This window comes from Lissotriton helveticus, chromosome 1_1, assembly GCF_964261635.1.
Source record: "Lissotriton helveticus chromosome 1_1, aLisHel1.1, whole genome shotgun sequence".
NCBI lineage: Eukaryota > Metazoa > Chordata > Amphibia > Caudata > Salamandridae > Lissotriton > Lissotriton helveticus.
In genome coordinates, this window is record NC_136057.1 from 1,682,139,552 (window position 1) to 1,682,156,838 (window position 17,287).

The 17,287-nt window shown below is 46.7% G+C and overlaps 1 protein-coding gene across 3 annotated transcripts in view; it reads left to right on the forward strand.

Moving 5' to 3' along the window:
* DCTN2 (dynactin subunit 2) overlaps positions 1-17,287 on the forward strand; it is a 224,181-nt gene that overhangs the window by 110,552 nt on the left and 96,342 nt on the right. For all 3 annotated transcript variants that reach the window (XM_078688971.1, XM_078688972.1, XM_078688973.1), the window contains 2 exons: positions 10,601-10,697; positions 11,228-11,289. In XM_078688971.1, the coding sequence (XP_078545097.1) occupies positions 10,601-10,697; positions 11,228-11,289 (159 nt within the window). The remainder of the gene's footprint in view (positions 1-10,600; positions 10,698-11,227; positions 11,290-17,287) is intronic.

A 17,287-nucleotide genomic window follows, 5' to 3' on the forward strand; every position in this document is an offset into this window, starting at 1 on the left:
GTCTCAACATGGCACACATCCCTGTGTGCCATGCCCTCAAATCCACTGCCCTGACATACATCATTCACCCCTCTAGCTGGATGCCCTATGCTAGTGGTGTGGGCACAGGTGCATGAGCCATGTGCCCCTTCAGTACCCATGGCCATTCCTGGGCACTGTAAGTGCAGTGATGCCATTAAGAATATGTGGTGCTGGGAGGTTGTCATTATGAACTCCACAGCACCTTAATGGCTACACTGAAGACTGACAAGTTTGATATTAAACTTCTCAGCACATTAAACCCACACTGATGCCAGTGTGGGGTTTAATTTAAAATGCACTACAGAGGGCATCTTAGAGATGCCCCTGAAACCTAACCTACAATCCACGTTTTGTCTGAGAGGCTGCCTAGGGTGCCACACAGCAGACATGTTGCTGGACCCCTGGGTAGAGAGCCATCCACTCTCCTGGGCCTGCAATAATGCACATCCTGGGCAAGGTGCTAGCAGGATAGGGGGTGTACTCACCCCAGGACAGGGACCCATTTGTCTCTGCCCTTACCCTACCTATAACACCCCTAAATTTAGTATTTAGGGGGCACCCAGAACCTTCCTTCCTCAGATCCCGATTTGAAATCAAGAAAGAAGGACGACCTGCCTTGCAGCTGCTTACAAGAGAACACCACCAACTGACTTGACCACAGCCCTACCAGCCTGTTGATCCTTAAACCTGCTCCTGCTAAACCCCGGCGTCTCCTGCGGACAGCAACCTCGAAAACCCCGGAGGACCTGCCTGCCTTGCTCAACTAAAAGACTGGGACTCCCATGAGCAGTGGTTCTGCTCAAAAAGCAACACCCCTGGTGCCAGCCAGGAACCGCAAATCCAGCACACTCTGCACCCGCCGAGCCTGGACTGTGCGGACTGAGTGGACAAAGACCCTGAGGACGTTCCCCTGGTGATTGTGACCTGAAATCCAGTGTCCAAGGACCCTCCTCGATGACCCAGATGATGCCTGCAGCCTCACAACCAGGGATCCCTCCAACGGCGACCAGCAGAGGGTAAGATTTCCTGACGTCAAAAGACACCCCTGCACCCGGCTCCCCACGGCCCCCTGTGCCCAACTCCTGGGTGCCTACCTATCCTCCAAGGCCCAACTTACCTCTCGAAGTGGTGGTCGCTCCTGAAGAATCTCCGTCTCCGAGCCTGCAGCCTTTGTTCTACATCCAAGTCTTCCATTGAATAACATTGAGTGCCCGAAGGCTCAAAAGCACCCTGCACCCAGCCGCCCGAGTGCCCCAGGCAGTGCAACCTTTGTCCTAATCTACTTCCCCATTTGCCCTGAGCAAGTGACCAGGAGCCCAGCTCCCACAGCCCAGCTCCCACAGCCGCGTGGCCTGCTTGCCAGCAGCCACCAACCTAAGGCCCCCTGCCGCCCGTAGGCTAACATTGGGCCTAACTACCTCTGCACCCGGCTGCCCCTGTGCCGCTGAAGGTGTACCAACTGTACCTACCTGACCCTGGGAGACCCCTGAGTTTATGCCCAGAACCTTAACTCTGCCAGTCGAGTACTTACCCAAAAGCCGATAACTCACTTTTCTTCCATAGGGTAACATTGACTGGTTTCACTTGGAAATGCTTCTGTGTGGAGTTTTGAAACTTGAAAATATTAATCTAAAATCAGCTAAACAACGAATTCCGATTTACTCACCTGTTATCAGGAGAGAACCCAGTGCTGCATCTTTTAGCCCAGCACTTACCCTGAAAAGTAATTTTAACCGCACTTACCAGTAACTTGAATTTCCTTCCATAAGAATCCATTGTCTGGTTTTCACCAGAAAAGTTTTTAGTGTTGATTTTCAAAAACTACAAATATTCCTTAAAAATCGCTTGTATGACTTAAACACATTTTTTCATTTGTTTACAGGAGATACATCAGTGCTGGATCCAGAATCCAACACTGAGTAAGAAAAAGTAACAATAACATTACTTACCTGCTAAGTGAATTTCCTCCCATAGGATAACATTGGTGATCCTATGTGAAAAAAGTGTTCAACTTTTAAAATACAATAATATTCCTTAAAAATCACTACTGTAACCAAAACGCTTTTACTTAACTGTTTACATGAGATGTCCCAGGACTGAATCTAGGATCCAGTCCTGTGTTTAGAAAAGTCATCTACAAAGTAACTAATTGCATTTATCTAGAAATTCCTATTGAGCTCAATGTTGCATTGTGTTTAAAATTGTGTTGCCTATTGCAACAACTGTAACTATTGTAATCAAAAAGTCTATTGCCTGTTTGAAAAGTATTTAACTAAAGATACTCATCCTGAAAAAGTATATTTTGATACCTTGTTGATTTTAAAATAAAACTACTATATATTTTCATACAAAACAATTGGCCTAGAGTTCAGTTCTTGAGTGTGTGAGACCATTTGCTGACTGAGTGTGTACAACTGATGCTTTACACTGTCCTCTAATACTGCCTTACTGCTCGACCGAGCTACCACTTTAGACAGTAAGGTTATATCTAACTTTATCCTCTGCCAAACCTCTGGGGACTGTGGACTCTGTGCACACTGCACCTTACTTTGTCCTGTATATACAGAGCCACTTTCTTACACACTCTCCCAGGGAAGACACTCTAAACTTCAAATTATAAACTAGGGCCTATTTAAGACTATAGGTGTGAAATACAACACATGCATTTAAAGTGAGAAGGAGAGAGCTAGGGAGAGAGATCAGTTGAGAGTGTAGTGGCAGAGAAGGCAGAAAAGAAACAGACTGAAGAGAGATGGGGAAAGTGAGGAAGAGACACAGCGAAGGAGAGGGGGAATACGTGAAAGAGAGAGGAGGTACCTAACGAAACAGAGAGAAAGAAGGGGAATTAGCAAAATTAGAGAGAGAGAGAAGTAGTTTTAGAGAGGGGAAGTGGAAAAGATCGTCAGAAAGAGACAAAGAGCAACGAGGTGGGGGAAAGTAACACAAAAAGAGAAGGGCGTAGAAGGTTAGAGAACATGAAAAACAGTCACACATCATGCGAAAGAGAGCAGAGAAGTAGGAAGGGAGAGAGATTGGAGGGAATATAAACTAGCGAATAAAGGCAAAGAGAATGAGAAGGAGACACTGGGAAGAGACAGAGACGGCGAGTTGCAGAATGCATTTTGTGGTATTTTCAAGACGCATGCCTAAATCTCAGTATCTTCTGGATGGATGGCAGAGAAGGGCTGCATTATCAACTGTTCAGGAGTGTTATCTGTCTCACTAATCCTACCTGTTTGTGTACGTCTCTCTTTCTGTCGGTCTGCGTACCTGTCTCTCACAGCATACGAATGCCTGCCATCCAGGGCCATGCGTATCTCTATTACTGGCAAAATAAGTCTGTGCTCCGGGATTAAACTTGGCACACTAACTGCTTTTGATTATGTTAAAACCCCCTCCATGCTACACAAGAAAAATACATATCAAATACGTTTGTATTTAATTGTGAATGCTATTTGTTGTAGTGCAATCCACTGTCCAGTTAAGAGACACTTGGAGAATGTAAGGGACCTGAAGTGAAGAGAGAACATTGTACATATAGCATCAACAGGAAGAAGGAATAAATACGTAGAACATAGTGTGTGACACAGGCGGCATGAGAATAGAAGAAACCTTTGTGGAGATGCTCACCGGAATCCACAGCCTAAGCAGCACGCGTACTCTAGTGCAGACACCCAGCTTTAGTTTAACTTTGGAAGCACTACCTGCTTAAAAACGCAGGCATGTCCAGTGGTGGTTCAAAGAGGATTTTTGCTGTGTCACTCTAAACTGTGCACAAACGTTTTAACGTACCTGCGGAGGCTCACGGAGATCTTTCTCTGGCTCGCCCGAAATAGCCAACAGCTAATCAAAGGAACGTAAATAAAATAACCCCGGAGGTAGGAGGAGGCTAGAATAAATAATTAAAAATAGTTCCAGAAAAGCGCATGAAAACCGTACTTCAGCACTGGGAAACTGATAAAAGAAGCTCACTAGAAAACAGCAAACAGTATTCTGCAGCAAATAGTAACAGACGAAAAGCAAGTGGTAAGCGCAGAAGGCACTGAAAAGCAAGTAAACCAAGAGGGCAGGATGTATGCCCCTTTTAAAATTTGTATTAAATACAATAGATTTCACAAGGCAGGCAAAACCTAGAACGTCCCACTTGGTTGATAATTAGCTGTTTTGAAGCCAAACCATGGAATAACACAGACCCTCCCTGTACCAGGCTAATTATATCTTCCACTTAGGGTGCAGAATTCTTGTTTGCAACATGGTTTCTTCTCTGACTTAGATTATCTTTAAGCTTTGAAATGTTGTTTAATCTTTCCAACTCGTTAAATCGAGAGCAATCAAAAGCAATAATCCATGAGTTAAGAATTTTTTTAACAGTGTTGATGAGCATCTGTCGTGCAAGCTCATTTAGTTTGCCACTGAAACAATGTGTGGCTTGGATTTAAAAGATGTGATGGATGGATGGATCGTTGCCATGCCACAGTGTTACAGGACCGCACTTTGATTGTCGCATAAAAGTAAAAGCATATGTGTATTGTTACTTATGACATGGATGTAGACTTGTCACATCTGTTGGCAATGAAAACACGTTAATGTAAAAGTTATTCATAGGTATGAGTAATTTGCAAAAGATGCTTAGGAGCCTGAGTTTTTATCCAGTGAAGGGGAGTGAACTGTGATATCTGATAGAGACTTCTAGCTGCAGATTCCATACCTTTGAATTCCCCAGGCGTCAGGCTGGATCCAGAAACTTTCACGTGAGCAGTACCCCTTGAGCGCTCCATGCGGCTCTGCGTGACGCTTGTTGCATTTTTGGCATTGGTTATCATGTTGCAGTCACCTATGTAGGCGCCACCCAGGAGCCATGACATCAATTATTTTCTTTCCATGCCAGTTAAGTGCCAATCCGAGACTTGAAGTCGTGCTCGGACTGTCTGGCCATGGTTCCGAAGGCCATGCGGGAGCATGCTATGAAGCTCCTTGCGGCCCAGCAGTCGACACCAGCCAGCGGGACTCCGCCGAGATACCGGTCCAGATAGAAGAGGAGGAGTTTGCGGGACAGCTCCCGGAGCCCCAAGTCCTCTTCCTCCCAGTCGAGGTCTTCGGGACGCTCAGAGAAGAGGCACAAGAAAAAGAAGTCTAAGCAGATGTGATGGCTTCCAACCCTCACAAGACATCGACGACGCTGACCAACCCAACATGGCCGCCGTCGATGCAGAAACCGGAAGTGAGGTTGGCACTCTAGTCTCTGAAACAGGACAAGCGATCGAGACCGGTAAAAAGGACGTCTGGCGTCCGGAGTGGTGTCGGGTGTTCTGGAGCGGGAAGAAGAGGAGGACGTGACCCAAGCCGAAGGAGAGGAGGAACGAGAAATCACCACCCCGAGCGAGGAGGAGGATGTCAAGGGAATTTTCGTGGGAGGAGCAGAGCGGAAGCCGCGCACCGGCGAGACGGAGCCAGGAACAGAAAACAGCTTGATGAGCACTCCACCCAAGCCCCCCTCCCCTCCCCCCCGCCCCACCACCCCGGGACAACTGTACTCCCCGACGGCGAGGAGGCTTGGTCTCCCTACACCATGGCCCAGGAGGGTCGTGGGAGCAGGCAAGTACCGGGTGCATGCTCGGGGCTTGTCCAGGGGCTGTGGGCGTGCATTACTGGGCACCATTGAATCACCATTGTTTTCCCCCTCACACTAGGCACAACACGTTAGGGACTGGTGACGGTGCACGTTCCCCTTCCTTCTGTAACAAGTGCTTAAAAGAACAGTAGCCTGAGCCTTTCTTTTGTTCTTTCTTTCTTTCGAGTCCAAGTTCGCCTGACATAAGAAGGAGCCAGGAGCAGAACCGCAAGTATTCTGCCGTGAAGGGCCCCACACCTGTTAATTCGATTCATATCTTTGTCTAAAAGTCACGCTGACTGTGCTGTACCAATAAGAAAGCACTCTGATTAATGACTTCACCCTGAAAATAAATCAAACACAAATCAGTAAAGCCTTGGACTGATTCAATATCCAGTAAAGGAAAGGGGGAAGGGGTGAGGCAGACAGAATGTTGAGGGTGTCCCGACCACAGCGGACTTCATCTTCGCCTCGACTGTCATCCGTCGATGAATGAGGGAGGGAGCACCGACCCTATAGGCACGGTTCTGCGGAACTGGAGCCAAGGTAGACTGTGCCTCCCTCCATTTCCGAGAACCGCAGTGACCCCTGCTCAAATAAGACTTTTACGAGGCCATGCACCGTGTATTTGAGCCGACTGACCCTTCTGGTGAGCCTTTAGGCTCTGCAGGGGCCCTAGCGGATTTGATGCCATCAACTCTGGCCACAGCACCGATTGGGCCTCATAGATCGGATTCTGGATCCGGGACGAATCAGTTGTGCCTACGCAATCTTCCGCGGCTTCGGACCCGAAGTCTGTGCCTTCGGTGCTGCCGGCGCCCACAGGCAGTGCCAGCCTATACTTCTCCCCAATGACTGAGTCGGATAGGCATCGCTAAATGTCCACTCCGGCAATGGTATAGAACCCAGAAGTTCAATGTTATTGCCTGGTCATTTTCAGGCACAGGAGAGTACTGGGCACAGGAGAGGACTGGGAGGGGTTTATGGACCCTTTAGAACACCATGATGTTTCTATAGAACAGATGGACTGGTATGAGGAACATGGGGAGGCCAGTGGACTTGGCTCATCCCTAGATACTGGCATGCTCTCTCCTTGCCAACTGTGGCTACGAAGGGGATAGTTTCTTATATTATGGTGGCAAGGAGGACGGCTGAGGTCCTTGGACTCCGTGCAGGTCAGACTAATCTGCTGACCGAAGTGCTTCATCATGGGGCTTCCACCTCTGAACCCCTATTGCCCTTTAATGAGGCACTTATTGATCTCCTCCAAGGCACATGGTCCAAGCCTAGCACAGGGGCTCCTGTGAATATGACAATTGCATGCCGCCATCGCCTGGCTCCATGCAAACCAAAGTTCCTCAGCCAACATCCCACCCCTAATTGCCTGGTGAGGGCTTTCACTTCCCATGGAACATGCATTCTTCCCCTCACGATAGGGAATTGAAGAGGCTAGAAACACTTGAGAAGAAGATGTTATTTTCTGCCAGCCTAGAATTGAGGTCGGTGAATACTGCATGCTTATTGGGCCGCTTTTCCCAAACCCTTAGGGAGACGGTTGAGAAGGTGCTGCCACAGGTCCCGTAGGAGACCCAGGCTGTACTCTCCTAGGCAGTGAAGGGCGGGAGAGATGAAGCAAAATTCACCAATAGGTGTAGCCTTGACATGACTGACTCTCTGGGCAGATCTGTGTTGTCGACAGTGGCTTTCCGGTGCCACAACTGGCTAAGAACATCTGGCTTCTCTGGCGATGTCCAGGCTAATTTGATGGACATGTCTGTTGATGGATTTCGTGTCTTCGGAGAGAAGGTGGACTGGGTCTTGGAGCACCTCAAGGACTCTCGTGCTACAGCCAGATCCTTGGACCTCTCAGTAAAACCATGTGGCCAGTCTCACTTTCACCCCTTTCGTGGCAATGGAGGTGGTTTTCAGCTGCGGAATATTTCTGACATAGTCCAGATCTCAGAAGGAACTGCAAAGGACCTGCAGTGGTGGTTAACAAACTGTGATTGGATCAGAGGAAGATCCCTCTCCTTCCCAAACCAGATCACCCAGTAGTGACAGATGAGCCACGCCTGGGGGAGGGGCGGTTGCCTGGGAGAGGTGGAGATCAAAGTACACTGGTCTCCGGTGGAGTCGAGGCTCCACATCAATCTGTTGGAGCTTCAATGATCTGGATGGTATGTGTTTCCTCTGTAAAGGGGAAGTTGGTGCAGGTGTTCATGGACAACACTACTGCCATGTGGTACTGCAACAGGTAGGGCACGATGGGGTTGTGGACCCTTTGACAAGAAGCCCTGTGTCTCTGGACATGGTTGGAACAGCAGGGCATAACCCTGGTGGTTCAACACCTGTCAGTTTCTCTAAACATCAGGGCGGACAAACTCAGCCATCCATGACTAGCAGATCACGAATGGCGTCTCCTTTCGGAGGTGGGTCAAAGTCTCTTTTAGCAGTGGGGAGAGCCTTGGTTAAATCTGTTTGCCTCCGTAGAGAGTGCACAATGTCAGCAGTATTGCGCGCTGGAGTTTCCAAGGCGGCTGTTGCTAGGCGACGCTTTTCATTGCAAGTGGAGCTCAGGTCTATTGTACACCTTTCCCCTCATACCACTTCTGCCCAGGTTTCTCAAGAACATCAAGAATGACCAGGCCGAAGTCATTCTTGTGGCTCCAGACTGAGCAAGGAGAGTCTGGTATCCAGATCTTCTGAAAATGAGCATTGATCAGGCTGCCCCTTCTGGAGGATCTTCTATCGCAGCAGCAGTGGAGAGTTCTCCACCCGAACCGGTCAACTCTCCACCTCCATGCGTGGAGTTTGAGCATCGACAGTTGATAACCTCAAATACTGACAAAGGAAGGTTGAAAGCTATTTTGGCAGCCAGGCGGCCCTCCACTAAGACAGTATACGCCAGCCGTTGGCAAAAGTTTGTAAAATATTGTACAGAAAGGTCTATTGACCCTCTTTCTGCTTCCTTATCTACTATCCTTTTTATTCGTACCCCTGCCCAGTAGGGCGCTGCATTAAGTACTCTCAAGGGTTATTTTTCTGCTCTGTCCGCTTTCAAAATGCTGCCAGACCAGCCCTCTTTGTTTAAATGTCCAGTTATAAATAGATTCTTAAAAGGGCTAGTGCATATGTTTCCACTTACTCCCTTTGTCATGCCCCACTGGGACCTTAATTTGTTCCTCACACTTCTCATGTGTGCTCCTTTCGAGCCATGTTGATATTGCATTTATGTTCTTCCTCCCATCATATAGTTAAGCACTCTGATATCCTTCGGGATCTTGTTCGCGCTATATAAAACTTTATAAATAAATAAATAATTGCATCATTGTTCCCACTGGCTGTTTAGCTTCAAGACAGCCTTTCTAGTGGCAATAACATCTGCCCGGATGGTGAGTGAGTTGCAGGCATGGTCATTCAAGCCTCCCTATATGATGCTCTTTGTAGATAAAATGGTGCTTCACACTTGGGCTTCTTTCTTGCCAAAGGTGGTGTCCCCATTCCATCTGGGTCAATCAATCACGCTGTCCTCCGCATCCCACCGCATCCCTTTAGGAAGAGAAGCAGCTCCAATGTCTAGACCCAAAATAAGCATCGTCGTTCTACCTTAACCTCACAAAAGAGTTCCGGGTGGATGACCAACTCTTTGTGGGGTACGTAGGAGCTCAAAAAGATTGAGCAGTGCAGAAACCAAACATTTCTTGCTGGGTTGTTCTCTGCATTAAGATCTGCTTCGCCCTGGATAAGAAGCAGCCTCCTAAGGGCCTACAAGCACATTCCATCAGGGGGGAAATTTGCGACCATGGCGTTGGCTTGGGGCATCCCAGTCCTAGACATATTCCAGGCTGCAAAGCAGGTATCTTTGCACACGTGCCAAACACTACTGCCTGGACAGTCCGGTCCGCAGGGACGGGCATTTTGCCCATTAGGTCCTGCAGGACTTGTTAGCCTGAGAAATCTGTCCACTTCCACTGCTAGGATGGTATGGCTTGGGTATCTATTCAAAAGTAAGGAATCTGCAGCTATGAGTCCCTATCAGATGAACAAGTTAGTTACCTTCGGTAACGCATTATTTGGTAGAGACAATATCAAGCTGCAGATTCCTTACAGACTCACCCATCCCTCCCCGCTCTGCAGACTCATGTGTTAGGGCTAGGCTTGTTCCCTTTTCAGGGCCCTAGTTATGACTCACAATCAAGTCAGTCACTTCATGGCTCTGAGCTTCTTTCAGGAAAAGTGAAAAGTACTGAAGTCGGTTCGCCTGGGTTGCCCCTATATAGGTGACAGCGACGTCGTAACCAACGCTAACGTCGACAATCGGAGTCGGATGGAGACACCCGATGGAGCGCGCAAAGGGTACTGCTCACGCAAACATTTCTAGATCCAGTCTAATGCCTGGGGAATTCAAAGGTAAGGTATCTGTAGCTAATTATTGTCTCTACCAGATAGTACGTTACCGAAGGTAAGTAACTTGTTCGATAGGTTAGTTTGCTGGAAACCGGGGAAGTAGGTCAGAGGCTCCCTTATTGGCCCTTGCTTTGCTTCCTACGTAGTATTTTTCTGTTTCCATTGCACCTGGTATTGCTCATAAGTCGTTTATTTTTCATCAAATAATGTTTATTTTGAACTTCATTTCTGTGGTTGTTTAGTTCTTAACCTGTTAAATTGGACATCTACGGAAATGGAGGCATAGTCCAAAAGTTAAAATAATTTGAAAATTTCCGGTTTCAGAGTTTGCTGTGTAAATGATTTGTCTCATTATTTTTGTAAGGCTGATGACAACTCGCAAGAATATATTTTCGTGTATTCTTGAAATATGGAAATGTCATTTGTGCTGTTTTTTTTAATGTTTGTTGACAAGGATTTCGGAAAAAAATGGCTTTCAGAGGTTGAGTTTACAATGGTTCACAGTGGAATTGGGGAGACGAGCATGAACTGAGGTTAATCTATAGACTCTTCTTTCCACAGGAGGAGTTAACGAGCACCAGCGTTGAACACATTATTGTCAACCCTAATGCAGCTTATGACAAGTTTAAGGACAAAAAAGTCGGCACAAAGGGACTTGGTAAGTCTTTATGCTGAGTTGTGGTCTTAATGTAAAATAAACTCCGGACCAATTTCCGAAGCCTTCACCTTTCACGATTAACTGGATCTGTATCATTGTAGCTATTTTGTATTCACTCAATTGATTCAGCAAATTGTGCACAGAACATTAGTTTAGGTTTCTGGCTATTAGATTGTAAGGGAAGGCATTTCTAGTCTGTCATGGCATATTACTGGATGGGGAATTGAAAAAGGTCAGAAATGAAACTCGCATCCCAAAATAAAATCTGGCTAATTACAAGCTTTACAACGAACGTCTAGCAGCCCCTTCCAACCTTCGTGCCAGCATTCGTTCATTGTATAGACTAATATTGCTTTATTCGGAGATGGTTAGCATATCGGTTCAATGTTTCACAACCACGTATCCGTAATCCTGGGTAAAGTGGGGCTAAGTAATTCATGGTAAGTTTGCTGTGCAGCAGAGCCACATAACACCATGCTGCATTTGTAAATTTTTAAATTTTGTTTTATCTCGTTTTTTCTTCTTTGCAGATTTTTCTGATCGGATAAGCAAAACCAAAAGAACTGGCTATGAATCCGGCGAGTATGAAATGGTGAGTGCTGCAGACCATGTAATAATTCTGGTTTTGTTGGTCCATATTTATGCCCTATGAGAGAACCTTAAAAGAGGAAAAAAAGCAACGTTAGATCTTTCATGCAGTTTCAAACAATTCAATATATTTTTAGCAATACAGAGAGGTACACAATTTGACTTTGTGAAAGGCTTACAGTTACCTCTATCTATTGCAGGTTATTATTATTATTATTAATATTATTATTATTTTACTGAAGAGTCACTAAAACTTCTTGGTAACTCCAAAACAACAATTGGCTAAATCTCATCCCTAGTCACAATTTTTTTTTTGTAAACTATATTCTTCATCAGCTCATCGGTTAATTAAAATGGAGAGAATCTCTCAATCCTTAGATGATTCGCTTATTGGTCTAAAACTTTGCACAACTAAAAGGGTATCTGAGAGTGTTGAATGTGGGGAGATGAGAAATTAATGGATGGTACAGGATGGAGCCTTGTGGATGTATCCTTCTTCCCTGAAATGTTGATATACTCCAAATATGTCTCTCTGGCACAAAGAAAAAACTTAACGGGGTGTTGATTTTAGTCGGGAATCTCGTTTAAATGCATTAGTCTAATGCCCAAATAGTGCCATTTTGATCACAATCCTGTCTGACAAATTTGTTTCTGTCTCTACGTGCCTGCACAGTCGTTTCTTTCTGAGTACCAGTTGATGTTGCAGGTCATGAAGACTAATCTAGTATGAATGGGTGGATGATTGTTCAGACTGCTAGGCCCCAAATTGTGGAACAGCTTGCTTCTGCAGCTAAGAAAGATTGTCTTCCATTCTAGTTTTAGGAAAGCCTCGTTGACATTTTTATTCTTAAAGGATCCTGTTTGCATCTACAACCCTGTCCCCCAAACAGTGCTCACAGTCAGACTGCTCCTGCATCCTTTCCCAGTGTAGAAACATTTATTTGTGAACCCAGAGCTAAAAAATGTGTTGAAGTATGGAGAGTTGTGGAGCTCCGCCTCATCTCCTTTAAGTGTTCAGGTTTTTGCGAGATGGGGCGGCAGAAGCATCAGTGTGTGACAAAGGCTGGAAGTGGGGGGAGGGGGGCAGGGGAGGGGTCAGATAACCATGGTTTTTGGTGGCAAACAGTAGATCATTGGGTGGAAGTGAGGGATTAGTCGACGTGGGTGTAGTGCAACAGGACAAATTTTAGGAGGCGGCAAATAAAACACTGGATGGGTTTAGAGTATCCTATCTACATTCATGCTCTGCTAGCCCTGTACTCTACAGGTTTTTTTGGGGTGTGCCAATACTATTAACTGCTGAGATCTCGTTCTCGGTGTTGCAAGTTACCATTGTGTTATCCGGTATAGCTGCAAGTTCGAGCCTTCTCTGGCTAACGAAACATCACGTATTGCAGCATAGCAGGTCTGTATTATCACATGGTTTCTGGTGTAGTCTGCTCTACGCATATAGGGCCAGATGTAGGTCGCCAAATACCGGTCGGTAACGGCCTATTTTGGCCGTTACCGACCGGTATTTGGAGGTTGAGATGTAGGGGGCCTAAATTTACAGAATCGGTAAAGTTACAGATTCGGTATATTTACCGATTTGGTAAATTACCGAATCGGTAAATGTACCCATTCTGTAAATCCAGATGTAGGTGGCACTGAAAACAGTGCCACAGGCCCTTAGGAATCCGTTATTTACCACCAAATAATACTTGGTGGTAAATAATGAATTTCTGTGTACATGCACATCTGTGCATGGACACCGCTGCCATGTGGCACACATACATGCCCTAAGGGCATGTATGTGTGTCACATTGCACACAAGCCAGATTCAGGGGTGCAACGGGGTGTCAAAGTGACACCCTGTCCCCCTTGTAAATTCGGTAATTTTACCGAATCGGTATTTACCGATTCGGTAATTGACATTGATTCCTATGGGCCTCAAGGCTCATAGGAATCAATGGCAATTACCGAATAGGTAAATACCAATTCGGTAAATACCGACTCTTACCGATTCGGTAATTGAATTGGTAAAAATACCTACATCCCGATTGCCAGTTCTTAAATACCGAATCGGTATGATTCGGTATTTAAGAATCGGTAATCGGGGATTACCTACATCTGGCCCTAAGTCTGCAACCACCCAGCCATCGCATGCTCAACTGTGGGATTGCACATGCTGACTGGATTCAATGTATTGTACATGCAGGAGAGCTCGGCAAAACACTAATGCACCATTCCCATGTTCTTATTTCTCACACTGCAAGCGAATATAGGGAGTGTGTAGGAAGCTGGCTCTGTATATGATTGTCACTAGGTGATAATACCATGCACAGAGTACAAGGGTTCGCCGAAAGTTCGAGCCTTCTCTGGCTAACGAAACATCACGTATTGCAGCATAGCAGGTCTGTATTATCACATGGTTTCTGGTGTAGTCTGCTCTACGCATATAGGGCCAGATGTAGGTCGCCAAATACCGGTCGGTAACGGCCTATTTTGGCCGTTACCGACCGGTATTTGGAGGTTGAGATGTAGGGGGCCTAAATTTACAGAATCGGTAAAGTTACAGATTCGGTATATTTACCGATTTGGTAAATTACCGAATCGGTAAATGTACCCATTCTGTAAATCCAGATGTAGGTGGCACTGAAAACAGTGCCACAGGCCCTTAGGAATCCGTTATTTACCACCAAATAATACTTGGTGGTAAATAATGAATTTCTGTGTACATGCACATCTGTGCATGGACACCGCTGCCATGTGGCACACATACATGCCCTAAGGGCATGTATGTGTGTCACATTGCACACAAGCCAGATTCAGGGGTGCAACGGGGTGTCAAAGTGACACCCTGTCCCCCTTGTAAATTCGGTAATTTTACCGAATCGGTATTTACCGATTCGGTAATTGACATTGATTCCTATGGGCCTCAAGGCTCATAGGAATCAATGGCAATTACCGAATAGGTAAATACCAATTCGGTAAATACCGAATCTTACCGATTCGGTAATTGAATTGGTAAAAATACCTACATCCCGATTGCCAGTTCTTAAATACCGAATCGGTATGATTCGGTATTTAAGAATCGGTAATCGGGGATTACCTACATCTGGCCCTAAGTCTGCAACCACCCAGCCATCGCATGCTCAACTGTGGGATTGCACATGCTGACTGGATTCAATGTATTGTACATGCAGGAGAGCTCGGCAAAACACTAATGCACCATTCCCATGTTCTTATTTCTCACACTGCAAGCGAATATAGGGAGTGTGTAGGAAGCTGGCTCTGTATATGATTGTCACTAGGTGATAATACCATGCACAGAGTACAAGGGTTCGCCGAAAGTAGACCGGGCTCATTGTAAAATCCAAAGTGCTCTATTAGTGTTAATGTGGGTGAGTAGCCTTAGGCCTAACACAGTGGAGTGTAAGTGCACACCAATGATCAATAATGAACACACGACTCAAGAAGGAGATCCTGACCAATTTTATAAAATTATACTTTGTAGCTTATTTTAGACCAAGGCTTCGTAATAAGGTAAGTACGCTTCAAGTAAAGCTACTTTTAATGTTCAAAAGTCACAGTGCAATATTTGAATAGTTCACGATTCCTGTGGAGGATCAAGCGAGTATATAACTTACAGTTCCAGTCCCCTGGTGGTCAGACCCACACGAAGTGCCGGGTCGGTTGTGGGGGACTGGGGTACCCATACGGTGTGGATTTCAGTATCTTCAAGAGGCGGTCGATACCGGCAATGATCTTATCTTTCACAGTCGGCCAGGGCAATGAGCTGGATAGGTTTCAGCAGGCTTGCCAACACAGTTACTGTCACGGTCGCTGGCGGTCGAAGGCTGTAGTTCAGGTGGGGGGCTGCTGCCGCCGTCTGATCGTCTTGGAGAGATCGCAGACGGCGGTGCAGGAGGTGACCGACAGGGCCACTAGCAGGAGCGTACAGGCTCTAGGCGCCCGAAAGCATGAATCGTGGGGCTGAGAGGATCCCTCGAGGTCTTGGAGGTCGTCCAGTTGCAGGGCAGACTTTGGGCAGGGTAGAGTCGCGTCAACACAAGTGCTGGTCCTAAACCACTGCACTCTTTGAGAGGTCTTCGGTAGCAGTGAGTTGCGTCAACACCAGTGTCAGTCCTCAACTGCAGCAGTTTTTGTTGTTCTTTTGCAGCAGGTAGTCGTGTTGATCAGGGTCAGTAATCCCTGTGGCGGTTCTTGCAGTTTAGTTCTTCTTTGACAGGTCTGCTGTCCTCTGGAGAATAGAGTCTATATTGAAGGCAACAGTCCTCCCAGGGGTTTTGGAGGTTGGGCTGCAAGACAGGTCGCAGGATTCGTCGAAGCTGGAGACCGGCCCGCAGGGTGTCTTCTTGCTTCTTAAGTCATCGCAGATCTGGGGTCCAGGTCTGGGGGAGCCACCTATATACTAAATTTAGGAGGTGTTTTAGGGGAGTAGCAGGTAGAGCCAATGGGCACTTCACTTTGGGTGACTGCACCCTCTATTATGCCACCTGCCTGTGGGATAGGGCATAGACCTAGCCCTGATTTGGAGAGGTCCTCCCATCCTCAAGAAGGTGGGGACTGAAAAGTGTGCTTCACCTCGCTTCCCCCCCACCTTAGTGGTGGGGTTGGCAGGGGTGGGTACACATCCTATCTTTTTAAATTTTTGCGCTGGTTGTTCCGCCCAAAGTGGGGGTGGGAACCAGGGACTGCCATCTGCTGCTAGCAGCAGGGGCGGAGGATCGCACTACAAAGGCAGCAGGCCTTTGAAGCTTCCTTCTTCGAGCACTGACCTATCCTGGGGAGGAGGCATGACATCTCTGCCCATGATCTGCATTGTTTCCGGTCCCAGAGAGCAGGGGCTCTCCACCCAGGGGTCTTGAAACATGTCTGGTGGTGGCTGGATGCCTAAATCCAGTCAGAGACCACACCAGGGTTGGTAGGGATTCAGGGGGCACCTCTGAGGTGCCCTCTGGGTACATGGCACAATAAATCTCACACTGACATCAGTGTGGATTTATTGAAAGGAGTAGTTTGGTTTCATACACTCCTATATTCAGTAAAGCCCTCATGGTGCTGTGGAACTCGAGTTCCCAGCCCATGTACTCTCTAAGGCTTTACTGGCACTTACAATATTGGGAAATGGTGCCCAATAGTGTGGGGAATATCTGCTTGTTCAGATGTGACCTCACCCGTATTATAATGCACACTGCCCTAGGGTTGTGAGGCCTGCTAGAGGGATGACTTACTTATGCTGCTAGGCAGTGTTAGCTGGCATGGCACCCAGACGTTGTTGTTTTCTCCCTCACAGGGGCATGCAGGCTGCAAGGGCAGTTGCATGGTCGCAGTGAGGGGGGTCCTAAGGGACCTTCTTCAGCTCTCAGGCCCTAGGTACCCATTGTACCAGTTGCTAGGGACTTTCAGGGGGCAGATGTACCAATCTGGAGTTTGTTTTAGGGAAGGAGCACTGGCATACGGCACCTGGTTGGCAGGGACCCGGTGCAGTACATTTAAAACCACATCAGAACCAGGCAAAAAGTGGGAGCCAACCATGCAAAGAGAAGCACTTTTGCCGCAGAGTAGATCCATTTCCACTTCCAAAACTGTTACTATACTTAGGTTTGCAAGGGCACCGCTGATCTCTAGGTTAGCAAGCTTTATCCATCCTTGAATTGTGCCACCCTCTTCCGAACATCCAGTTTAGTCCTGTTTTCCGGACAGTCCTCAAAACAAGAGGGGTGGACAAATGCTGCTTATTTTGTGTTAAATGAAGCTGTGGCTTCCATTCCAAGATGCTGAAGTGCTCACTGGTATAAAGAGGATCCACCATTACACCCAATGGACATTTCACCATTCCGACAAGGTAATAAAAGGTATCCTTTCAAAGCAAAGATATGATGCATCCAGCTTTCTGCACCATTATTTCGTACAACTGGTACAGCTTTCTCTCTAAAGGGGCAAAAACAGCTATGCTAAACAACTATTTGCAATGCAAATTGGTCTCGCATTTTTGA